General features: G+C 44.4%; 1 protein-coding gene across 1 annotated transcript in view; it reads left to right on the forward strand.

Moving 5' to 3' along the window:
- Positions 1-26,328, forward strand: part of LOC8031058 (microtubule-associated serine/threonine-protein kinase 2) — a 59,290-nt gene that overhangs the window by 24,320 nt on the left and 8,642 nt on the right. The window contains exons 9-12 of the mRNA XM_040502726.1: positions 2,004-2,485; positions 5,651-5,771; positions 5,872-6,020; positions 21,148-21,495. Of these exons, the coding sequence (XP_040358660.1) occupies positions 2,004-2,485; positions 5,651-5,771; positions 5,872-6,020; positions 21,148-21,495 (1,100 nt within the window). The remainder of the gene's footprint in view (positions 1-2,003; positions 2,486-5,650; positions 5,772-5,871; positions 6,021-21,147; positions 21,496-26,328) is intronic.

The following is a 26,328-nucleotide window of genomic DNA, read 5'->3' on the forward strand; positions in this document are numbered from 1 at the left end:
CGTGTGAATAGGTCTTATCATGTGTCCAGATAAATGAATCAATCCACCCTACGCAAACACTTATCGTGCGTGTCACAATGTTTAGAAGCCCAAATCACAAGCACAATGCCGCATAACTTCACACGCATATTGCGGCTCGGGCATCAATTCACAGTTATTTTTTTTAGTAAGGCTCATCGCCCATTGTCAGTGAATCCTTGGTCCCCTCTGGACTTTTATTTGAACTTTCGGTTCTCGTATTCTTTTTTTTTTTTTAGACAGATTTTTTTTTTTAGGTTCTATGTTTTGAGGACACATTTTTTTCTTATTATTGCCCGCTGTGGAAGACCAAGTAAATAGGCTACAATAAGTCTACTGGAGCACGAGATTTGGTTACGCCATTGTACTATCAATTACCGCCAAACCCTGTGAATAGAGAACAACGTACACAGCCGACATAAACACATGTACCAACGGCGTAGCAAAAAAAAAAAAAAAAGAAAGAAAAGCTTCGTGCGATTTGGAGATATTAGTAGAATGTCCTGCGAGCCCCAGCGAACCACAATACTTTCAAAAGATGTACTCAAAGCTCGACGGCGGCAAAGGCAGGCGTCTAGATTTTATATGTGCACACATAAAAACGGAGAACGCCGAACACAACAAAACGCAAGCAAACGAATACGCGTAAACTGCTCTTTGCCCCATGCAGATATAAACATCAAGCTGAAGCCAAGACATATACCTTTATGTTCCCGCAGATCAAATTTCGCTCCGGAGAAGCTTAAAAAGTTACTTTCAGCAATCGAATCTTAGGAAGAAATGGAGAACACGTTCACCCAAGGTGCCTGAGTTTTCGTGCGCCGATAGTTCATGTCGACATTTCATCTGCGGGGAACAAGTGGCTAACGAAGCAGCTTTCCCCCGGTAGCCCAAGAATTCAGATTCTCCAAACGTCCTTCTTTGTTAGAGCCTCCCTGGCGAACCTCAAGAGCGTACAGTATGGAGGAGGATCGCACAGAAAAAATGGAGTCGCGAGCATTCCGAAGCCCACGGTCCCTACGGTCCGCCGGTCAAAGCTCCCACTCTGCGACTCCCCCGAGGAAGCCGAGATCACGCGCGTGGTCACGTGAGCGTAGTTTCGAAATTTGTTGAACACACTGTCTTTCTTATGCGCCTTCTCTCCAATTTCCATTGGTTTATTTTTTTTTTAATTTTTGTTGTTGGTTTGGAAGAAAATATGAAGACTCACGGAGGGTTACAGTGAGGGCTGTGTAGTTTACCGCGCTTTTTATATGTTACTGTGAAGACGTTACACGTCGGTTGCCATCAAGTAACCCTTAGATCAACTTTGCGGCTTTCAACTTGGGCCTTGTAACGTATAGTCTAGACAACAAATATTAAAAAAATCGAAACAACTGCCGTTGTGACCTTTATTCTAAAGGTTGCTCAGGTTTTATGTTACATTTAGGGTAACCGAGCTTAGAGTGTACTTACTGCTCAACCGCAGGGAGGACAAGACAGGCTGCCCACTTAGCAAACACACCTTTATCAGGCCCAGCAATCGGGGGCTACGTGTTTTTCTTCTACATGCCCACACGACACATTGCTCATCTATATTGATGAGATCAGATCAACTCTGACAGTTTAAATTATAAAAAATGTGTGTGTGAAGGCACGCTCCTTTGATTGTATACGCCCGCGAAATCATTTCGTGCTGTTTTATAGTTCAAAAACAAGGAAGCTCGCCGGGAAGTGTAAACGCCCAATCGCAGGGTTTACCACGACGATAGATGGTGTTAAATACCCCTCCCCATTCAAAGCGGAAGGCCCCGAGGGATTGGCGCATCAATCCAGTCGCATGAGTTACGCCAAACATGTCAGCGCCAAGGCCATTGCAATATCCCCCTAGTAAAGGTATTTAGCCCGCTCTGCTAAAATGGAAAGAGTATGAGGATATCTACTATTCCTAACTTGCAGCAGACTATAGTCAACCTTACTAACATCGTATACTACGGAAAATGCAGGAAGATCGGCTGACTGGTGGTCTGCGGGTGTTGTGATGTACAAGTTGATGACTGGCCGAGTACCATTCCGTGGCAAAACGAAGCAACTTCTTCGCGAGCGCATCATCTCTTCGCCAATTAAGTGGCCCCGTGCCGACGAGCACAAGCACTCGGCGACCCCTCCGGCCAAGCATATGGCCTATCGAATGCTTAAGAAGAACCCCGTCGACCGTCTGGGCTCCAAGACCTACCGTGACCTGAAGACGCACGCCTTCTTTGACAACTTCAATTGGAAGAAACTGTACAACTCGACGGACCTCTGCGACATACCCGGCATCGCTGAGATTCTGAGCAACGACGCCGAGAGGGGCGACAAGGGTGGCCCTGAGGCTGATGACAAACGCCGTCACCAGAAGGTGGAGGAAATGACCGACATCAGCAGTGAGAACCAGAAGCCCCTGCTGTGCTACTCGTCGCCCAGCTTCAAGAAGCTCATTAGCGAGGTACGTGAGACAGAATCCAATTCGCCTGGTGGTACTAATGCTGAGAACAAGGAAGTCTGAGAAAAATTAAACTGATTTGATTGTGATAGGCAAAAATGGCAGCCAAAAGTCATTTTAAATAGGGACATCCCGTAGCGTTCTGTAAAATTTGTCTTCGGGAAACCATTCTTCTCGGCATGTGCATCGGAGAATTATTTTTGAATCGAAATAATGAGAAAGACCCAAAACGTGAATGCTTAACTCGTTTATTATCGCTGCAAGTATCTTACACCATGGTGTAGGGTAAGGTGGGGCAAAATATGACAAAAATATTAATTTCAATGGTAATTTTAGTTTTGTTTTAATATTAAAAAAAACAGCATGGGGCCATTCTCACATGTCTTGACTTTATACTCGGTAAGTATTACCTAACTGGAGTAAGCGAAACATTAAGCAAAACAACAATATCTGAAAGTCATGTAATGTCTCATTTTGAACCGCCCTGCGGAGAAAAATGAGTCAGCATTGTGGGGTACAATGAAACACACTTAAAAAACCTGATTTGCGTTCAGTTTTTGCAATAAAAACACTGAAACGCACTGTGCGGGTTCCAACGCAATTTTCATGAACCCACCCCCTTGCATTCCATGCACTCGATTCATGCTGAATGCGGGGCTGCTCGGCTTTAACTGCTTTGCATAGCAGGCACTGCCAGTCTCTTGGGGTGCGCATCCCATGGTCTGCATCCAGAACGCTCAGACACTGCGCGCTTCATCGGGGGGTTATTAATGATATGTGTCTTCAATTTCATGTCTGTTCTTTTCTTTTTCTTTTTTGAGGGGGGTAGAGGGGGTAGGAGGGTGAAATTCTAGTCCTCAGTTGCTTTTGCCAGTATGAGCTTTGCCTTGTGGTGAGATGACGTGAGAACAGCGCTGCTATCGACCTCTCGTTCTCTTTTTATATGCTACATTAGTCAAGACAGAATAAATGTTCTTGAAACTTCAAACGTCGAAAAGAAGGAGCCTTCTGTAGCCCATCCGATCTTTTGTAGAGCCGCTGCTCTTCACATTCCCCGAGTCGATTGGCTCGCCTTTGAAGCGGATCCTTTTGTACGCCTAAACGTGTGGCTGCAGTGCGAGCGGAGTGACGCTGCTGCTTGACACTTTCAAGAGCTTTCTTCGTGCCGCCGCTTTCACGCAATGAAACCCTTTTTGTATTTCTGTTATACGTTCGGACCATCCTAGACACCAGGAAAAAAAAAAAAAACATGGCTCAAGAGCCGCCAGGAGACTCGTGCATTATTAACACGCGCGTCATAAAATGCCAGATTGTCGCGTTTTCCTCGCGCGTAATCTGTCACGTCAAATTAAAAAAAAAAGCAACGACAGTTCGCTTCTATCTTGTCCACATGGAGCTAATAAAGCAAACCAATAAAACTGAAGCTTACCTTGGCAGAATAGTTTGCGCGAACCTGGGTGCATATCTCGAATGGAAGCTTCGTGTTGAAAGTTTGCGCCTTTTGGTGGTGGTGGGAGAACGAAGGGGGGAGGGGGGAGTAAACGCGTCAACTTCAACTTTGCATATTTTTTTCGTCGGAACCGTTTTGATGACAGCTCCAATTTTTTACGCACGCATTGTACAGGAGACGGCACCTCTCGGTGGAGTTTGAAAGTACTCCAGCTGGTTGTCTAGAAGATTGATTGCGCTAAACAGAAAGTTCCGCATTGGTGCCCCGCGTCTCATTTTACATCACCTTACCATTATAGCGGTTATTCTGACTCCAGCGGCACTAAAGCTGAAAGCCGCCTTCGTTAAAAGGATTTTCCGCTCAAAAACGGCATTTTTTAAACAAGCCTGAAAAGTTTTAGACCGTATATGTTTTGGAGTTGTTTCTCCAAGCAATATTCAATATTTTAGTGTATATATATAAATCAGAGATCTGTACTTGCCGAGTTGCAATACATATACACGTATATAAACAGGGTGTTTAACTAAAAGTGGACAAATTCGATATAGCGAAAACTACGCTTCGCTACAAAACAAGGCTTGTGTCGTTTTGGTTCTAAGCCCGGGGCCCATTTAGGAAAATTATTAACGCTTGGGATATTTATATTTTTAATTTTTTTTGGCGTAATTATTTTTTAATATTCAGTTTAAGGCCATGGTTTCAATTATAAAATTGCTCAGCATCATAGAACAACACTACATCAATACATTGCAGAACGATAAATGGTAAGCGCAGCATTTTACGGCTTTCTAAAAAACCGCACAACTTCGACGGGTTTTTAAGTTTCGGTTTGCAATCAGAGCGCTTCTCGGCCCCAACGGCACCGCTCCCCATGGGGAAATAGTGCAACCTGCCTCTGCTGAGTTGCGCGTGGACAGCGCAGCAGAGGTTGGGTGCACTATTTCTCTCTAGGTTCGCGATGCCGTCGGTGCCGACAAGCGCTCCGATTGCAATCCGAAACTTACAAACCTGTCGAAGTTGTGCGGTTTTTCAGAAAGCCTAAAATGCTGCGCTTACCATCTATATACCGTTCTGCAATTGATTGATTTAGGGCTTTTCGATGATGCTCAGCAAGTTACTAATTGAAACCGAGCCCTTAAAGACAATATTAAAAAGTTAGTTACACAAACATAAATAACAACTTCATTATTCCAAACTTTAATAATTTTCCTAAGTGGTCCCCGGGCCAGGACCAAAACGGCACAAGCCTTGTTTTGTTGCGTAGCGTAGTTTTTGCAATATTGAATTTGTTTGCATTTTGTGGAACACCCTGTATACACACACACACACACACACACACACATATATATATATATATATATGCTTGCTACTGCTGCATTACTAAAACACTACACTTACAGTTGAGTCGAAATAAGCAATGTTCTCGCTCCGCGGAAAGCTGAAGTGGCTTACCATTGGTTGTCATATCCCTAGTTGGAACCTTCAAGCAGATGCAGATACTACGAGCTTCAAGCTTCATCGGTGTACACAAAAAATTAAATAGCTAAAATTAGGAAAGCCATCGCATCAAGAAGAAACGTACCTGTACAGCGTCAGGGCGTTCATCTCGCGTGCGCCGCCAAGCTTGAATAACCTAAAAAGATTGTCTGAACAAATCAGTTCTCAGCCCTCCAACTTACATAATCGCTTTTGCTTTTTTTTGTACGATGTCAATACAGGCGAAGCGCAGTAAGAGCACACTCAACGTGAACGACTCTTTCATGGAGACGAGCGGCATGACGTCATCAGATTTTGACTACCCGATCCACACAACTGGCAAGCGTACTCCAGGAGTCAGTAGTACGCAATATCGTCTTCGCATTTTTCTGAAAAATTTGGTATCTTTTTTTATGTGTGGTTTCTTTTAGAATACCATGTATGCCATTCTTCACTTGCGCAGGTTTGGGAGAAAAGGACAGCCAAACTCAGCCAACGGAAAAGGTTAATCTCATCCTCTTCCGGAAGAAAAAGTTTTTCAAATACTGGAACTTTGGATTCAATATACGCAGAGTGAAGGGCGAAGGAGACACCTATTTTCTCTATGTTGAGGTGAGTTTTAAATAAAGTTTATGCTATAATATTTCGCGTAGTTCGGCATAAATGGATATGCTGACCTGATCGCTGCAACTCGGAGGGAAGAAATGCGATGGCACTATGGTGCGTTTGAGTCGGAAGGCTGTCCAGAACTTCGGAAGGCTAATTAGCCACCGCATTTAAACAGTAAGAGCAATTTGAAAGTAAACATTATTGACGGATATCTGCCTGGTGGGGTGAGAGTTAAAGCCTGAAAATGTATTTCCAACCAAACTTTGAAAGGCAACCCGACGTTTCAAAACCAACACGGTTTCTTCTTCAGGGGTGACTGAAGGCACGAGGACACAGCAGCAGCTCCTAACCTCTTCGTCTTCCAAAAAGAAAAGAAGGAAGAAAAGGAAAAATTAAAAAAAATCTAGAAAAACTAATAACGTTTGGAAAAAAAAGTTTTTATTTTGTTTTTAGAAAGTAACTCTTTATTTGTTCACTTTAGGGCCATAGTTTCAAGTAGAAACTTACTGGGCATCATCAATAACCCCTATAGCAATCATTTTTAGACAAGTATAAAGCATGCCGAGCATTTTAATATGTTGTCAAAAACCCTTAATTCTGACGCGTACTCTGGTTTCAGATTCTTAACCTTGGCGGCAGCTGTCCTGCCCTTCGACGGCCGAAGCGCAGAACCAAAGCCAGACAATTCGCTATACTTCTTTTCAGCTTAGGTCTGAGCGCGGCCGATGTTATGAACCAAAGGGCCAATCAAGCAGCGAAAGAGGCACAACGTCATGGCGTGGTCTTGCAGTTGATTGGAATAGCCGGTATTCGCCGTGTCTCTGTGGGTGCTCCTCCGCCGGCTAGTTCTATCAAGCGCAGAAAGAACGCCATGACGTTGCGCTTTTTGCGCTGTTTGATTGGCACTTAGGCTCTTAACATCGGCCTCGTTCGGACCTAACGTGAACCGAAATATAGTCACGCCCGCCGGCCCGCCAGCCTCCCTTCCCTCTCTCGTAGAAAACAAAGAAGTGTAGCGTGCGCTCGTAGCCAGGCGATAAGGAACGCCTCGCTGTTCGAAAAAGAATGACATTGCAAGATTGAGCTTTCACTTTTGGGCTAACCTTGGTTGTGCGCTTCAGCCGTCGGAGGGAAGGACAGCTGCCGTCAAGATGCGCTAGGATAAGAATCCGAAACCAGAGTAGGGTACGCGTCAGAATTGAAGGGTTTTTCGAAACATGGTAAAATGCTCTGCATGCTTTATACATGTCTAGAAAGGGTTGATATAAGGGTTATTGATGATGACCATCAAGTTTCTAATTGAAACTATGGCCTTAAAATGAACAAATAAAAGTTACTTTCTAAAAAACTTTTTAAAAACTATTTTTTCTAAACGTTATTATTTTTTCAAAGGGGCTCTTGGGCAGACACCGACACGGCATCAACCTTTTTTCTGTGCGATGCTTAGTTTTCGCAAGAGAAATTTGACCTGCGTTTTCTGAAACACCCTGTATATGAACTGACACTGCACCTGCAGCCAAATTGGCAAACTACATGCGCAGCAAAGCACTTGTAACAAGGAGCTGAAAAATGAAACCTAATGTTTTCGTTGTAACTGATGTCAAGACTTCTTCAGTAGATTGAGTGTCGTACCTAGGGTTGATCGCGCTCATGGGAAGCAGATTTTTCGCAGTCCTAATGATGACAAGGATAATTTTATGTCAAGTCCTGCGTGTCCACAAGAGCGCGGGTTGGCTGTGTATGAGCACATCCATTCCATTCCATTGTACTGAACTCACTTAGAAGTAAGATACTAAACAAGACCAGCTGGTATTAAACCACCTGCTATAATCCTCGCCTGGAGTCCACATTTTGTGGGGAAAAAAGTAGCCATTTAAAAATTTCATTGTTTCTAAATAACGTCCAAACGCTCAGAGGGAGAAAACAAACTGGGCATGTTAACATGAGGAGAGCGCTCTACACTGGCCGTCCGGACAGAGAGATTCCGGCCCTCGGTGTCCTTTCTCATTTCTCAAGTCGGGGCTTCCTTCTAAGTACTCGTCGGCCCGGCGAGAACTTGAGGCAGGCCCGGAAAACCTTCTACCTTGTATAATAAACGCTGCGGCAGGCCTAGCGTTCCTACTCGGACCGTCCTAACCGAACACAGATTCTACCCTACGGATGTTCCTATTTCTTGACGCTTCGCTAAGGGAACCGTTCATCAGAGTTCTGAGAATGGTCCCTGACGATTTGAGAATCGATCTCGCCCGAAGAATCGAAAAATTGCCTGTGCAAGTCGACCGGGACGAATGACCTGCTTGTCCCTGCGGGACTTTCTCAACCCACTTGTATGGTGCTGCTGCATAATTCAATTTCCCGAAAAAGAGTGCCCGGCCCAAAGATTAAAGATCGCGACTACGTTCTTAATTTTGGCAGCTGAGGCACTGTCAGGATGAAGAAACACGGCGCCGGCATGACCACATGCTAATCAACAGTTGGACGATTGCTGGTTCATTCTTTAGTTAACCGACAATACGGTCGTATTGCTGGAACAGCCGTAGAACGTGGACAAAAGTTACAATGTTATATAGGTGTACCAGGTTTAAAGTCCTTTCCCACATTTGAGTCGGTTGTGTTCGCAGCAACCAAAACGACAGAAAAGAACTGAGGACTGGAACAACAGTGACTCATGCTTGCGTCGAGAAGCTGGCTTTTGTGTCGCTTGCCACGTTGTGCACGGTGAAGACTTGTCCCGGGGACTTTGTCGTTGCTGTCGTTTCGGCTGCTGCAAATGCAACCAAGGGAAGTGTCTGACCCAGGCTTTTTAAGCAAAAGAAATATCAACAAATTGTGTTGGACAACGTCTGTTGCGTGATTAGGTGGCCAGGCAAATGTTATGCTGATATCACATATAGCTTCGATGCCAGAGCTTTCAGATAGTAACGCGTGTCTTTATTCCAAGAAATTACCTAAATAGAAGAATTGAGGTCTGGTAAATGTTAGTTAAACAATAATCAATCCTGATGTGTGACTGAGCTATAATCAACGCTTGCACAAATTTATGTAATTCTCTGCTCTCCGTATAGCTAGAAAACGCACGACCGCCGATCGCTGTTTTCAAAGGCGACAAGTCGTCCATGTCAAGGGTACTGGGGACTACAACTGATTGAATGCACTGAAATCTCATGCTTCTGTGCTTCATTGAGCATTACACAGAGACGCAAGACGGTAGTAGAGTTACCATCATTGACAGCTTACGACACGCAGGGCGTGATTTAAGAGGAAATTGACATCCCCCCCCCCCCCCCCCCCCCCCGAGCCCGGTCCCCCAAAAATAGAGATATAGGGTGTTTAAAATACCCGAGCTTGATCTAAAATGGGCCGTAAAAATCGACGCCTGCACGCAGCAATGTAAACTTTTTGTCGAAGGTGTATTTCGCAGGTCGGTTTTATCTTGTAAAATTAGAAAACGTAGCTCTCTTTAAGTAATAAATAGGGCCAAAAAACTTGCCACGGTCAACGACAGACTGTGACGCAGACGACCGAGTTGAGAGGCAGGGCGCGGTCGGCGCACGTATTGATAGATGGCACTACCTCCTTATAGAAACTAAAGCCCCTTCATGTTTCAAAGGTAGCGCAAGGTTCGTCAATGCACGAGGCACGTGCAACGTGCAGCCCTTGGGAAGATCATGGCGGCACAGCGCAGCACTGGTACAGTGTCGCACTGAGCTGGATTTCAGACGCCATGAATTTCCCAGAAGTGGCGTGCGGCACGTGCCTCGAGCGTTTCTACAACAATGAATGGCGCCACTTTTCCCAGGATAGAGGGACTTTAATCGAGACCAGAGACATACAATGAGAGAGTTTGGCCAATAGGCGGAGCAAAGGCCGCCACAGCGCCGAATATTCCCCCCGCGGTTAGAGCGTAAACTAAATATGTGACAACGCGTCGACCAATCAGCAAAGAGCGACGTCACAATATTCGAAATGAAATTTAAAGCGTGAAATAGAAGAGTTCAATCTCGCAACAGCACGACGACGACGACGACGTTTAGAGGATGCCACACCGGACGTCGGCGATGCCTCAGTCTAAGTCCTAAGTCTCGGTACCTCAGAGGTGGCAGTTTTTTTGCTTTGACTGGGCCCTTGGAGCCTGATGCTTCGACCCCAGTGAACGACGGCACCATTATGCTCCCGGGGCTTCTTTGTGCAACCGTGCACCGATCGAACGGCAGGCTGCAGATCCCCTTGGGCCGCTGCGGACACTCCTCAACAAAATTTGGACATCTTCAAATTGGACTGGCATCCTCCGCAATAGCAACAATCCATCTCTTCGTCATCTTGCATGTATATACTCATCGCATTATCATGTTCCTTAGACGCGGCACCGCGGTCCTCCATGGTACGGGCTGTTGCCTTTCCGCAGTGCCGCCGCTCTCTAGAGCCAAAATAAAGATATTATTATTATTATTATTATTATTATTATTATTATTATTATTATTATTATTATTAGTTAATTATTAGACTACTTTGTGGCTTGTCAATGTATCTTTACTAAGGCAGTTCCTGTGACTGAGGCAAGGTACCGCTTTGAGAAGCTTGACTTGAAAATGTTCGATCGGCTCATTGCCGGTTATGACTGGGCAGCTTTGTTGTCATCTGTCAACGGCGAAAATTTATATACAAATTTTACCAGTGTTATACAAAAATTTCGAGGCCAATCAAAGAAGGTTGTGCATGTCAAGAAACGCAGGCCCACACTGCCCTGGATGACTTCTGAAATACTCGAGGCCATAGAACTCAAAGAGCAACTGTGGAGAAAGAGTCGGCGTTCTCCCAACAATGCCGCTTTCAAGCTGGATTGTAAGATCCACAGGAACCGTGTAAACGCTCTCATTCGTTCAGCGAAGCGGTCCTACTTTGCTAAAAAGATCTCTGACGCTGGTTCTGATGTCAGGAAAACTTGGTCCATTATCAATGAATTTCGTGGCTACCTGAAAACGAACGTAGCCGATAGTCTAATTAAACATTTCGGCACTGATCTCACTCTTACTGTGAACAAGTTCAATCGCTCCTTCGCAGGCGCAGGCGTTGTCGCATCTCACTGTGCTGGGGATCGATTGCCCGCAGCCTCGTCAATCACGGAATCTGCATTTCTTCCTTCTTTAACGGAGCCAGACTTGCGTTCTTATCTTTTTGGGTTTAAACGTTTCCGGTCGGCCAGTGTGGATGGCATTGCAGTAGGTGACCTATGCCGGAATTATGACTCGTTAAAGGACGTACTTCTCGTTCTGATAAATAGCATTCTGGATTCTGGCATTTTCTACAACGAATTAAAGCAAGCTCTGGTAGTTCCGCTTTTTAAGGGTGGTGTACGAAACGAGATTTCCTCGTATAGGCCTATCTCTATACTGTCTTGTATTTCACAGATTCTGGAGAAACATCTTTTTGTCGTTATGTCAAGTTTTCTTGAGAAACACGCAGTAATATCGCCAAACCAATACGGTTTTGTCGCTGGTCGTGGTACCACCAATCTTCTAGAAACCTTTTCAGACTTCCTTCACTCTTCTTTCGAACACAACATGTATGTGTGTGCACTCTTTATCGATGTCGCTAAAGCGTTTGATACAGTAGACCATGACATCCTCCTAGACAAGCTGTATAGATTGGGATTTCGTGGCCCATTTCACGCACTGCTCAAATGTTTTCTTACAAATCGCACACAGGTTGTAGCGGTAGGCAATGTCCATAGTGCAAAGGCCCTCCTAAGATCTGGAGTCCCTGAGGGTTCGATTTTGTCACCACTGTTATTTAACATATTTGTGAACGACATTTCATCATCCATTACCAATTCAATAATGTTTCAGTAGGCTGATGACACTGTATTGCTTTCTCGCCATCTAGTGTACCAGCGTGCAGTGGACATGCTCCAACTGGATGTAATTAGGGTCATGGACTGGTTTTCGGTAAACAAGCTTCGAGTAAATGCCTCTAAAACACAGCTTATATGTTTCTGCAATCCCTTAAAGAATATAAGGTTGACCTATCCGCTATTTCTCCACAACTCCGGTTGCTTGTGTACTCAGTGTGATCCTATAGAATATGTGAGTTCGATCAAATACCTAGGCATTTACTTTGATTGCGATCTTTCTTGGACTACTCATATGACGCATCTTTGTCAACGGCTGAGGTCAGTGTCTTGTATGCTATACAACATAAAAAGATTCCTACCTTTCTCCATCAGGAAAAGGGTTGTGCACGCTCTAGCCTACGGTATACTAAGGTACGGGATCACAACTTTTTTTAATTGTCCACTCTTCTGGCATTCCAGAATTGACCGAATTCTAAACGCAATCCTCAAGAACGTCACGTATAACACACCATTTTCGTCAAACGCTAACTTGTTTGGTTCGCTTGAACTGCCCTCATTCCACTCCCTCTTTCTTCAAACGGTGATCTGGCGCCACTTCTGGGAGAGCGAATTTAAGGTCACATCAGATTCGCCGCGGGAACTAAGGACTACCTCTCGTCTCGATATACCACGAGTGAGAACGCGATATGGTGAAAGTACGCGCGCTTTTTATGTGCCGAAAGTGTTCAATGATTTACCAGACTCAATATTTTCTATTACCTCAAACAAGAAATTAAAGAAAACTCTAAAAACAACATTTTCTGACGTATCGCGACAGTGACTGTGAGCGTCATATGATATCGGTGAAACGTTGATTATTCTGTTTGCGATATTATTTTCCTTTTCATTTCTCAATTTTGTCCTGAAGTAGATTGTTGTTTTATCTGCATCATCGTGAGGCCCTAAGACCTCTGCGAGTTTGCCCAGTGATTTTTTTTTTCGTTGGTGCTCTTTTTCTTTTTAGTGCCCTACACTATTTGTAACTACAGTCTTGGTCTGTTCGTCCCGACGTTCTGCTTCGCCTTTCTTCAATACGGACGTACTAGTGTACGTGTGTGTGTGTGTGTGTGTGCGCGCCGATGAGTGCCGTTTTTTTATTTAGTGCTCCGACTGATCTGCTGGCCCAGCGGCTAACTGCGTTCGTCCTGCGGGAGCAATGACAATTTTTTGTGTAATTTTCTTCTCTTCTTTTATTTTTACATACTGTGTGACAATAAGCGAGCTCGCCGTTTGATTCTTCTCTTGCTGGATCTGGTCCCACAAGCCCTTGCCGGCTTTGACCAGGTCCGAAGCTGAACTTGGTAATTCTTCTCTCGTGAATAAATATTATTATTATTATTATTATTAAGTGGTCTTCCAAAGTGGGAAGTTGAATTTAATATTTGCAGAAAGCGATGTAAGAAACTTTTAAACCGTGATCGCCAGGCGCATTCTGACTCGGTGGAATCAGATCTTGTTAAAAATCCCAAGAAATTTTGGAGGTACGCTAAATCGCGCTTGGGGAAGAATATTGAGTCCGAAATCGTCTTGAATCAGCATAGCGACAGTGCGAAGGGCATGTCTGAGTTGTTTGCTGATCACTTTGCGTCAGTTTACATTAATAATAATAACTGCTCCTCATCTATTTTGCCTCACTCGGACGTTTTTGGCGACTCATTAGGTTCTGTGGTTGTCAATGAGGAATGTGTTAGGCTATGTATTAAGAAAATGAAACCCACATTGTCTGCAGGTCATGACGGGATACCCGCTGCAATTGTTAAGGCTTATCATGAATTACTTACGCCTATACTGTGCACAATTTTCAATAACTCCTTGACGTCAGGGATATTCCCTGACGACTGGAAACTGGCAGTGGTTGTTCCGGTACTGAAATCTGGAAATAGTGGTGATGTTCTTAATTACAGACCGATTTCTCTTCTCTCTTCTTTTTCCAAACTCTTTGAAATGGTAATCCATCAATTTCTCTCCTTCAAGTTTCGTAGTATAGTCATTCCTAATCAGCATGGTTTCATGTCCGGCAGATCGACATCCACCAATCTCGTATCTTTTATTTCTGCTGCCTCTGAAGTAGTTTGTAATAGAGGTCAGCTTGACGTTTTTTATTTCGACCTGAGTAAGGCATTCGACGTAGTCAACCACAACATCCTCTTATACAAGCTTTCTTCGTACGGAGTATGTGGTTCGGTATACAATTTGTTAAAAAGCTATTTGTCTGATAGGCATGCCTACGTCCGCGTCAACAATACTACCTCGTCCTTGTACAAGGCAAGCTCTGGAGTGCCTCAGGGATCTGTCTTGGGCCCCCTCCTTTTTAATATTTTTGTAAATGATGTCTCTCGAGTTATATTAAATTCTTCATTTCTGCAGTACGCTGATGATATAAAAATTTACAAAAAAATATCGACCTTAGAGGATTCCATCGCGCTTCAGAATGACGCATATTCCTTCGGTCGTTGGTGTTTAGACAATGACCTCCGTTTGAATCATTCTAAAACAAAAATAATGACATATTCTCGCAAGACACATGATATATTCTTTCCATATAGTTATCATGGCGAGCTGCTGTCACGTGTAAGTGAACTGAGGGACCTTGGAGTTGTCTTTGATTCAACCTTGAGATTTGACACTCACGTCATCAAAGTGGTTCAATCGGCCTTGCGCACGTTAGGTGCCGTGTCTCGCATAACGAAGGAGTTCAAAAGCCCGTCCGCTTTTTTTACGCTGTATTGTTCCTTAGTTAGATCCCAGCTAGAGTACGCCTCGGTTGTTTGGAACGGCATTTCCAAAACTAACAGTTCATCTGTCGAGCGAGTCCAAAACAAATTTATTTCTATCTTTAAATATCGTTACCTTGAGAATGGTGATCCTTGTCTGAACGGTGTGTGTAACTCGCAACTTGTCAACTTGTTGAGCCTCCAGCAGCGTCGGGTGAAGGCAGATTTGTTGTTTTTGTTTAAGACCCTGCACGGCTCGATTAACTCTCCCAGCCTTCTGTCCGAAGTGAGCCTCAGAGTTCCACGTGTGCCTACACGGCTCCAATCATCTTTTTATATAGCTCGACATTTTAGCAACCTAAACCCGATCCAAAGATCGGCGGAGTGTTATAATCGCTACTCTGACACAATTGATATTTTTAACTCATGCGGGAGCAAGTTCGGAAATGCTGTTCAAATCTTCCTCTTGCAGGAAAAGGGCTGATCAGTTGAAGCGCTGATGTAGTATTTGCTTTTTGCTCTCACACCTGGTGATGTCTCTGTTTTGTGCTTCTGATTTCCCTTGTTAATCTGAGTGTTTTTCATACTTGTTAATATTTTTATTCTCAGACTGGAGAACTACGTTCTCCTTCTGCACTCGTGTGTATGCGTGTTTGTATGTGTGTGTTTTTGCTCATTTTTTTTTAGTGTGCCAGCACTAAGACCGATTGGTTGTTCCTGGACACTTTAATAAACATTGATTGATTGATTGATTATTATTATTATTATTATTATTATTATTCCTGCGTAAATAAATTTATTATTATTATTATTATTATTATTATTATTATTATTATTATTATTATTATTATTATTATTATTCAGATCGCAGTTAAAATATGCCTCAGTTGTTTGGAATGGAATTTCTAAAATCACTCCTTGGAGATCGAACGTGTGCAAAAAAAGTTTGTTTCTATCTTTAAACATCGCTACATAAATGAGGATGTTCACTGTTTAACATATGAGTCTGCGTTAGAGCGTGTTGGTTTGCTTAGCTTGCACCGGCGTCGGGAGAACGCGGACTTACTAGTTTTGTTTAAAACGCTTCATGGACTCATCAATTCTCCGAGCCTGTTATCTGAACTGTGCCTTAGGGTCCCACGTGTGCCCACTCGTCTTCTGTCATCTTTTTATGTTTCTAGAACGTTTAGTCCGGTAAACCCAATTGTGAGAATGACACAGCGTTTGAATCATTACTCGGAAAAACTTGATATTTTCCACCCTTGCTGCAGGACGTTTGTCCTTCCTATTAAAAAGTTGCCCGTGCAGGATGAGCATTGCTGAACGGCTCTGTTATGTCTGAATTTCGTCATCTCCAAGGCGTGTTTTCTGGTTGTGCACTTGATATCCTACGGTCTTGTGTTCCGTGTCTACTCTTACTGCCTCGTTTTTATCTCATTCTACGAATTACTCGTGTACTGGCTAGTATTGTGCTTAAAATGTATCTTATTTTCTGCGGAGATGTGTATAATATATTTTTTTTATCCACCAGTGTACCAGCACCAAGACCTCAGGGTTGTTCCTGGGCACTGTATATTAAACATTGATTGATTGATTGATTGATTAATTGATTGACTAATTATTTTGTTTTTCTATTACTTTCTGAAATTCTCCTGTGAATCACGATAACCTTTAGGTTCAGTCCCACAAGCCCTTGTTGGCTTAGAAGAACCTGCCTTCTGCTCTTTTGAACTAACACAGCGTAAATAAATTTACTATTACTATTACTATTACTATTAAAACAGCGCGAAGGGTGGGGCACGCGAGCGTCTTCAGACGCGGTTTCCTAGGCTCGGGTTGAGACGGTCCCGCTCGGCTCGTGAGCTGTCTTTGTCAGTGCTTTCCTTCCCCCAGTCTCAACTGAGACGCTGTTTCTAGCAAGTCGGCCCTGGTTTGGACCGCACGTTCGTTTATTTTACCGTTGAACATGGACGTGACAAAACTCTAACATGCGCCAAATCTTCAGTCACGACGAGTTTTACCTTCTTACTCGAGCGACGCTAAAACGACTTCAATGAGTCGTGTCACATATTTAGAGCTCATGACCACCGCTAGGGGCTGTTTCGAGGCCCGTGGTTGGCCCCGAGATGCTCGCCTATTCAAACCAATGTGTGGCCAAACTCTCCCAAGAAACGGTTCTGATCGAAACCACGGTGATCGAGACTAAAGTCCCTTCATGTTTCAAAAGGAGTGTAAGGTGCGTCGATGCACGAGGCACGTGCAACGTGTAACCCTTGGAAAGATCATGGCGGCACAGAGCAGCATTAAGTTAGATTTCAGACGCCATATTCTTCCCAGAAGTGGCGTGCGGCACGTGTCTCGAGCATTCCCACAACAATGAATGGCGCCACTTTTCCCAGGATAGAGGGGCTTTAATCGAGACTGCTCGCGACGATGTTTGTCTATGAAAATGACAATAATATTTTGTTTTGTAAGGTACATTCGGCTTAAGAGTAAACGCGGACAATAATAGCAAAGTTCAAATAAAAAAATAAAAAGGAAACTTCCACTAACGACGGTGCCAACGGCGCTCTTGCTGTTGACGGGTTTCGTCTGCGTATCGTCTGCCTTCATTCAGTGGTCGGCTACACCTTCCGGCGCTGCTCCCGACGCCATCTATCAATACGTGCGCCAAACGACTCGGTCGTGTGAGTCGCCGTCCGCTGTTCACCCTGGCTAGTTTTTGGACCTATTTCTTTACAGAAAGGGTGCTAGGCTTTGTAGTTTTGCTTGTCGAAACCGACCTGTGAAATACACCTTTGACGAAAAGTTTAGATGGCTACGTGCAGACGCCGACTTCTACGGCCCATTCTAGATGCAACCTGGATATATTAAGCACCATATATATATATATTTCTTTTTTGCCAGAATATTTAATACGGTGTCCGGAGACTACCTAATTCATACTTTGCTGCAGAGCCACGTATATTTTTAAAAAGCCGAAAAACTCAACTGCTCTAAACTGAAACCGAAACACGAGCACGGAAGCTCATAACCGGAATTCATACCCGACCTGTTTTTAGTTCGTTTTTTTATGTTTTCCGGCGTGTGAAGCAGAAAACGACGAATTTTGACACACCGTTTGTCGTGAGATAGCTTCGCACTTATATCCCTTCCAATCGATGTTCCGCGCTTGAAGATCGATTGGCCGGTACCACGAACGGCAGTTCCGAAGAAGCGGCCCTTTTTTTCTGTCGCAACGTTGATCCGTCATGCGCTCCCATCACGTTGTTCAGCCCGCAGAACGTCGCCATATTGAAAATGGCGTGTAATACATAAGCTTCCTGTGATCTGTGTAAAAAAACAAAATCTCTATCGACGTTTTTGCAGGTTTCTTGGTGGACAAATAAAAAAATAAAAAATAGGGCTCATTTTTTTTTCATGAATGTGTGATTTGGATGACCCACGACTTTGATTATATTTGGTAAACATAGTTTGAATGCCACGTGACCTTGAAAATTAGAGGGAGCGCGACTGAAACAGGCCAAATCTCGTCAGGTTGTTTTCGGGCAGAAAGAAAACGAATTTCAAGCCGCAAATTGTGCTCTCGGTAGTTATAGGTCATTTTTAAATAAAAACCTGGGCGAGGTTTTTATTCCTTGACTATCAATGACTATAAATAGTTACAATTACTACCTTGAGCTCGCGGCCGTCTTCGTGACTGGGCTGTGAATCGCAGTTTGTGCACGCTCAGTAGCTCTCTTCTGTGGAATATCGGACGCCCTACAAACCAACTCCCTCGTCATTTTTTTTTTTTTTTTTTTTTTGCCTTTGACTAATGTTGAGAAGGTTTATAACTAGAATTTGTCTTCAAGTATTGAGAACCAACACTGTAAAGCTAATGTTGGTTTCTTCGAGAACGAGAGGCAAGCCTTCCCCGTACATTTTCAGGAAATAAACTAAATTATCACTCCGTGTAAACCGGTTCTATTTTACTCTACAATTGCAGACTTGCGACCTACGGGAAGACTTGTACGGAACACGTTACAAATCCCGCGTTACTTCTCTCTAGTTACTTTTTTTCCCATTAACTAAAGGAACGATTTAGTTACCTTTCGAGTTTAGGGGCGAGTGACGTACTTTCGTTACTTTTTGATTAGGTATGTAACGAGTAAGGGTATTAAGTTACTTCTAGAAAAGAACGTGTACAGCGGAAGTTACCCCATTTGGTTTTCCGCCCAGCTCGCGCAAACGCCTTTCAGGGCAAAATTAACGCCAACAAGAAAATGAAAGAAAAAAACAAAACAAAAAAAAAACATACCATGAATGCGTTGAAAAGGTAGGCATCATTCACGACACAAAATGTTGGAGGACGGCTACTGCTTTAGAGAAACGACGCATCAAGGGTGACGCGAAAGTAACTCGCTACATTCGAGTAGAACTACGGCATTCCTTTTGAATCTCAGTAACAAACAATGTACTTGGTTATATAATGAGCGAGTAACGAGTAACGGTACTCGGTCGGGTGTTCTCAGTAACGTGTACTATAAACGTCTCCTTACGGGTTGCGTTTACATGAATGTGATAGTAGCGCATCGGATTGAAAGGGAAGCAATAACACGCACCCGGTCCTTCTGCATTTACCTTTCGTGTCCAATACAGACTGTAGAACCGAAATTTTAATCGGTTCGGTTCGGCTTTGGGTTCACGACTTTCACTTCAGTTCCGGTTTAGCTCCGGAAAAGCAAATAACGGGTCAAACTCGTACATTTTGATGGTTTAAAACGGGTTCGAACTGGTTCAAACCGGCTTGAACCGCGAAAATCGAAAAATATTTGTTGCAGATCGTATGCATTCTAATTTTTCTATATTTTATTGCAAAAGAACACGGCTTCCGCAGCCAAGAAAATGTATTTTGAATAGTGTGTAGAGTTTACTTTTATTTTCAAGTAAAATGCATTATATATCAAGCAGTTGAGTGACGGGGTCTAATCTCAATATTGAAGTAGTGAAATTACCCCTACCCGCACACTTCCTTCAGGAACCTATATTATAATATTAATGTGCGGACTGATTAAAAACTCTGCATGGTACCGCCCAGCTACGCGTCAAACTTCAGTGTATGTTTTGTGTGTTTCCCGAGAAGTTACATTATTTTGCAAGGCTCCCGAAAGAAGCTCGTCAGCGTCGCTGTTTTGTATTCTTCTTGTCTGTACTTTTCTATATTTGTTCTGCACTCCCCGGTCTTCTCACTCCGCCCACCCTTTTAAAATTTATTGCGTGCTCAGGTGCCCAGCCCCATCAGCAAGCATACATTTTTTTTTTTTTTTTTTTTTTTGCCGCGGGGTAGTAACATATTCTGTTCAGGGCGAACTGACTTCCCGCAAATTGGACAAATTATTTCCAAAATATTTAGATTTCTTTAAGAACTTGTAGTTTAATAACTTCATTTTCTTCAGCTTCGTTTTTTTTTTTTTTTTATGTTTCTTTAGTCGAAACGTAACGTGTCTCTCTCGATTACTTCATTTGCTGACCGAGCTCACCATGTGTGAGCTCTGTTTTCTTTATGTTCTCTTTTTTTATTCACGTGTGACGATACCGGCTACACGTGACTGACAAGCACAGCTTTTACGAGCTCTTACAGCTCGGGCGAAAATTTTGCCTGCACACTGTCGGCGCTCACCTTGAAACCGCCACACAAAAAGCGATCGCTCGCCAGCCTTTGACGACGGGAACATACTTTTCGAAAATATGGCAATATATTTGACCGGAAAATAACTACCCTAATTTGCCATCAGACGCTTGGGGAGGCGGCACGTCTTACGCTTTATAGCCGTGCAACAATGCTGGGATGGTATGTCTCTCACTTTACGCAAGCTCACTGGCACTGGTGTGACTTTTGCATACTCGCACGCAACGCCACTGTCCAAGAAGCGTCTTTATTGCTGATATTATTCAAGAGTAAAAGTGAACTTTTTCGTTCAGTGTAGTCTTAGCCAAACTTGATGACGTAGTCGCGGGGTTTGCAGTTTTGACGTAGTCACTGGTATAACCCTATGGTGACGGTAGTCAGACTCGGTTCATAGAGGGAACTCAAGCACTGCTGTGAGCCTTGATTTCAGCTCACGACAATAAATGCCTCGGCGGGAATCCCGGTGCTGGCTCGTATCCAATCGCTGTAGTGACAGAAAACACCCGAAGCCTAAACATACCTGGGAGTCAGCGCGTACCCTGTTGGTTGCCAACCCCAGCGCATGGCTCTGATTAACACTGGTGGCGTATAAGGGACACCAAATCACGTGACCACTTGTTCTTTTAGCGAGTTGAGAAAATAATACTGTTATCATTTTTTCTATTTATTTCCGGGACTGTCACTTCTTAGAAAGAGAAAGCAAACGCGTGTCGAGGGCGCTACTAACATCCATAAATAATTGATGTATACGCTGATAGTATAAGATTTCTGCACCAATTCTCTTTAAGCCTTCCGTAACTATGCGGAGGTAGAGGAGAAACAACGTGTTGGGTCGATGTTTATTATTTCCTATAGTCGGTGACGAAAGGAAGCCCAGCTGACAAGTCTCAGGTCCTCCCGCTGGACATAATTTTGTCCGTGGGTGGAGAGTGCGTGAGTGGCTCCGCCGTGGCCGAGGTCAAGAGAATCATCGCCAACGCGGGCGACCAGATGGTCCTGACCGTGCTAGCGTCGAGTTCGTACCGGCTGCTCACCACCCGCCGGGACATGTTGAGTCTAATGCGGGGCATCCAGAGGGAAAGCGTCGTGGTTGCCAGAGCGCCTGTGCTATGCACGGGGAACAGACCCTACGGCCTGGAAATCTTGGAAGCCAACGTTTGGGACGACAAGAACAAGGAGTTTACCAGGGCTTACGTCCTCACGGTATGCCCCGCCTCTTCAGTATTTCTACTTATTAGTTGTTTTTTTTTTGCTTTGTACGAATCTTTAATTTGTTTATAAAAAATCTTTTTTTTTTTTTTTAGATTGCACACTGCGAATCGCTAGCACAGCGGGTGCATGCTAAATTTGTTCTAAAGGCAATGAATGACACAACGTCCCCCCCCCCCTAGCAAAGCAACGCAGTTACGTACAATGTTCCAAAAGTTTCCATTAAAACCCTCGCGTGCCGAAACAGGCTTAAACGAAACAGCTCGCGGGTTTCAATATAACGAAAAATGTTGCACAATGTGGCCCCAAAACGAAACAGAACTGACAGAATTTACTTGAAAACGGTAAGTGTGAAGGCGAGCTGGTGATAGTTTATCGTAAGTTAACACCTGAAACTGAGACATTGATAAGTTTTTCTACTACTGTTCTTGTTGTTTGTCTGTGTTTTTTTTTGTATTTTAACTTGGAAGTTTTCAATGGTTTTGTACCACAGTCTCAGGTGTTACAATACAAGAGTCCGCCTTTCAATATTACTCTGCAGAGCTAAGACGACCGATGGTCACTTATCGTTTTCCGTCATTAGTGAGTTGTAGTATTGCGATATTGCGTATACGAGTAGACGCAAGCCCTGTGCGTTTGCGCTAGCGTTGCGTGTTCCACACGGCGCGTGCGCGGAGCCCGAACTACGGCCTTGGATTGGCGCATTGCAACTTCGCGCATGCGCAGCGTGAAGAACGCAACGCCAACGCAAACGCACAGCGCTTGCATTACTCGTATACGCAATGCTAAAACTCACTATTACTGCGGTAACGCTCGCAACGCTCGTCGGAACATAAAACGAGCTGTGAAGTTAGTTCCGGCGGGAGGAGAAGAGAGATAGAAAGACGGAGATTTGGCAGCGATTGAGAAGCACGTCATGGAGGGGGAATCGATCCCTTTTCTCACTATGAGTTACGTAAAGCATTTCTTCAAACAAAATTACAACCCTTATCTTTCTGACATACGATTTCAGTGCATAATTTCTCCAATTAGAAGTTTAACAAAGGAAACGGTTACGAGTGCGTTCTGATAGCCCAGTGGTTCTCAAATGGGGGTCCGCGGACCCTTTGGGGTCCGCGAAGGCATTCTAGGGGTCCGCGAAGCCCTGCCTAATCAGTCAAGCCCGACAATAAAAGTTAATTGTTTTTTTTCAGATTAGGATGGAATGTTCCAATTATCTGGTGAGTTTTCTCGTGTGTATGTCAATGAAAGAAGTTTCTTTTACATTAGCCCTTAGTTGTATCCATTTATTAAATCATTATAATAATTAATCACTATCTTTCCTTTCCCCTCATCACAAATGGGGTCCTCCATCATCTCTGCCGACCCGCAAGGGGTCCGCGAGACCTCAATGGTTGAGAACCACTGTGATAGCCTATCAGTTCCCACATAAATGAAAAAAAAAGACAAAATTATGCCAAGCCCAGTTAACAAAAAAGGCGAAAACTGTAGTTCTATATTTTGAATGAAGTGTTTTTTTTTTTTTTCTTTGTTTAATTACTAAGCGGAACATTTCAAGTACCAGGCGAAAAACCAAAGGGATGCGCGTATCTCTGGGTGTCTTTCCGATTTCTTGACGTCTCGCTCATCATTATCATGCTTAGATAGCTTGCTAAGCCGATATTTTCAACATGGCTCTTTAGTAGAAGTGTTCAACTAGTGAAATTTCAACTGCAATCGAATTCAAATTTAATAGCGACGAATAGTGCCCATAGAGTCTAGTATCAAATAAAAGACGAATACAGGGCGCAAGTTCATCTGCTTCTTTCGCAGGGGTTGTGTTGACGTCAGAACGCCGAGCTCTCATTGGCTCCAATTGAAGGAGAGTGAGTAGACCTCGAGGCAGCTTGCTTTGAGGATTATCCCCTATGCTTCAATCGGAGCCAATCAGAGCTTGGCGTTCTGACGTCACCACAACCTTTGCGAAAGAGGCAGATGAACTTGCGCTCCGCATATAAAGCAAAATTGCAATGTTCAAAGGGTCAAAAAAACAAACAAAAAGAACCCTATAGATGAAAAAAAAAAACCTACTGTTTAGTCCCGCGACGGGCACGCGAAAAATTGAGCTAACACGAATAAAAACAGTGTTAATAGGCTCAGGAGCCGTCGGGCGTGCTCACACATCGTCCTGTGGATACGCAGCACGCCGGATGAATGGACGGATATGGCTGAACCGGTTGATAGGGGTGACGTGTTGCACCACCTGACCCTGACAGCCCACTCGACGTCCCAGGAAAGGTGTGGTTATCATTTGGGTTTGTTCTCGTTTTGACCTTTTCGTTTGAAATTTCCCAAAAAGACCATCGTCCAAAACAAAAAAGAATATTTCTTTTTGGGGGGGGGGGGGGGGGGGGGGGGGGGGGGGGAGTTTGCTGCATTTGGTTTGTTCTCGTTACGTCCTTCGCGTTTCATCCTCCAAGGAAAAAAACAACCAAGTGGGGGCACTTCGAGGTGTCGATGTTAAAGCTGGGTCACCACATATTTGCGAAGAAGCTTCTTCAAGTCAGACGCTCCCCTCCCCCCTTCCCAACCCTCCTATACGCAAGGGATAACACACCACACGCACACGTTCTGATTACTCCCGCGGTTCGGCTAATTGTTTCTGGAATACGTCCCTTTTGCTCTTGAAATATACAGCGAAGGTCAGGACCTGCTCGTTCGGTTGTCCGGAAGTGGTAGCAGGCGCTGAGCAATAAAACATCGATTACTCTTTGTGTCAAAGCACGGCTTTGTATTTCTCCCTTTTCCCGGGCCGCGGGAGGGTGCACCCGGAGCGGTTCCCTCTTCTCTCCCCTGCCCCCCCCCCCCCAAACACACACACACATGCACACACTATACTCTGTCTTTCCTTAAAGTGGACTGCAGCGTACGCTACGAGCCGTCGGAGCCAATCCAGGGCTGAAAACGTGCCACGCACGATTTGGTCCTGGTGCGAACGGGACCAAATGCGAATAGGTCCAAATGTGAAAAAACCGGCTTGGATGTTTTGAGAAGGGTCACACGAGAAGGTCCAAACGAGAATGGGGCGAAACGAAAATGGGCGAAACCTGAATGGGACGTTTTGGGTTACAGCTCTCGGGAAGTGCCAGGCTGTGTTGCCAATTTAGCGCGTTTTCCAGAGCGATCTGCCGCGTTATCTAGCGAGAGAAATTGCCGTTTTGCGGGTAGCGGCACTTTAACGGTTTTCAAGTCACGTTAGCGTGTTTTTCTGGAGGTCTGAAATTCTCTAGAGTTTAAGTTCTGAGGTAAGTTAAAGTCATTGGATCGAAATAACCCTCGCTGCGCCTTTAAAGGGACCATGAAGGCAGTTTCGAAGTTTTATTTGACGATTGAAATGGATGTCAGGCACGTCTCAGATACTGTTGACCAAGTTCTAGCCCGAACATAAGTTTGGGTGCCGCACCAATCGAGCAAACAGGTGCGGTATAATTGCGCCGGGAACGATGCCTGAGACCCCACCGAGGCGGCGGCAGAAAGGTGAACTAAAGTGCGCCGTCGAAGCGTGACGACAACGGACTCCTCGTCTGGCGATTGGTTCAAACGATAGACGCGCTCTTGGTTTCGATTTCGGTGGTGAGATGATATCAAAAAAGTTTATTTGAACGTTGGATAATCTTTTGAAGTTGTAGTTAGGAATTAATAGTTTTCATACCGTGTATAAAAGCATAATCTGAAGCGATCCCTCCGTTTGTCATTGGTTGAACGCATCCCGCACTGCTACCTCGGGGGGCGCGTAACAAGCATCGAGCAACCATGGACAAAAAAAAAAAAAGAAAGAGGTACGAGCGCCGGGGGCGGCGGACTTTTGTTTATAGTTTCGTGCGTCGTCTCGTGTTCGCTTTGCGAACTGGTGTCTCACCAATCATGACGCGTTTATGTGCAGTAGTAGGTTACGCGAAAGGTCGGCTAAAGACGTGCGGTCGATCGGGCGACGTTAGTTTGCATAAACTGTCGACCGATGCAGCAATGCGCAGCATTTGGTTGCGCGCCGTCGTCTTGCGTAGACCTGTGGACAGCGGTGTCAGGATTTGTTCGTTGCATTTCCGACCAGAAAACTTTGAGCAGCACCTTCACGTCAGCCGGAGTCTGGGTAAAAACATGAAGTTCCCGCGTCTGAGGAAAGACGCCATTCCCTCACTTTCCTTGAGCAAGGAGCCCACACCACAGCGGCAACGAAGCACGTTCAGTCGGCGTGAGGTCGCTGAACGGGAGCTCAAACTCGTTTGCGAGCGCCGGTGTTGTCGTCCATTTCTTCCAGGTTTTCTTCACAGGCCGCCGTGCACTAGAGCGAACCACGGAAACCACACTGAGCACACTGATTGTGCACTAAAGCCTACCGATGCCGACAGCGCTCCCTGACGTCACTTCTCTTTCCAGAGGCGAAAAAGGGAAGAAATCTGAATGTTTGTTTCGGTTTCGCAAATTTATTTGCAGGTACAGAAATAAGAGTCACAACGTTCTAGAAAAAGTTGTGTGGCATGCCAGGACCCCAATTCTTCCAAAAACACCTTCTTCAAAAAAAAAAACAAAAAAAAATTGCTTTCATGGTCTCTTTAAGGTGTTACGGTGGGAAACTTGGAACATGCTTTGAACAGATTTCTACGTGAATGTTTGAATGCGCTTTCTAAGTATCGTATGAAACGGGCCCACGGAAGTACGCGCAGAAATTTTAAAAAGTGCGTACTATACGTACTTCGAAACTGTCGATAGTTTCAGTTTATCGTTCCGATTCCCCCTATAACGATACCCGATAACGACACGGTGCATGCGCAAAGGCGTCGGCGGAGT

Source organism: Ixodes scapularis, unplaced genomic scaffold (assembly GCF_016920785.2).
Source record: "Ixodes scapularis isolate PalLabHiFi unplaced genomic scaffold, ASM1692078v2 PGA_scaffold3__209_contigs__length_174095766, whole genome shotgun sequence".
NCBI classification, from domain to species: domain Eukaryota; kingdom Metazoa; phylum Arthropoda; class Arachnida; order Ixodida; family Ixodidae; genus Ixodes; species Ixodes scapularis.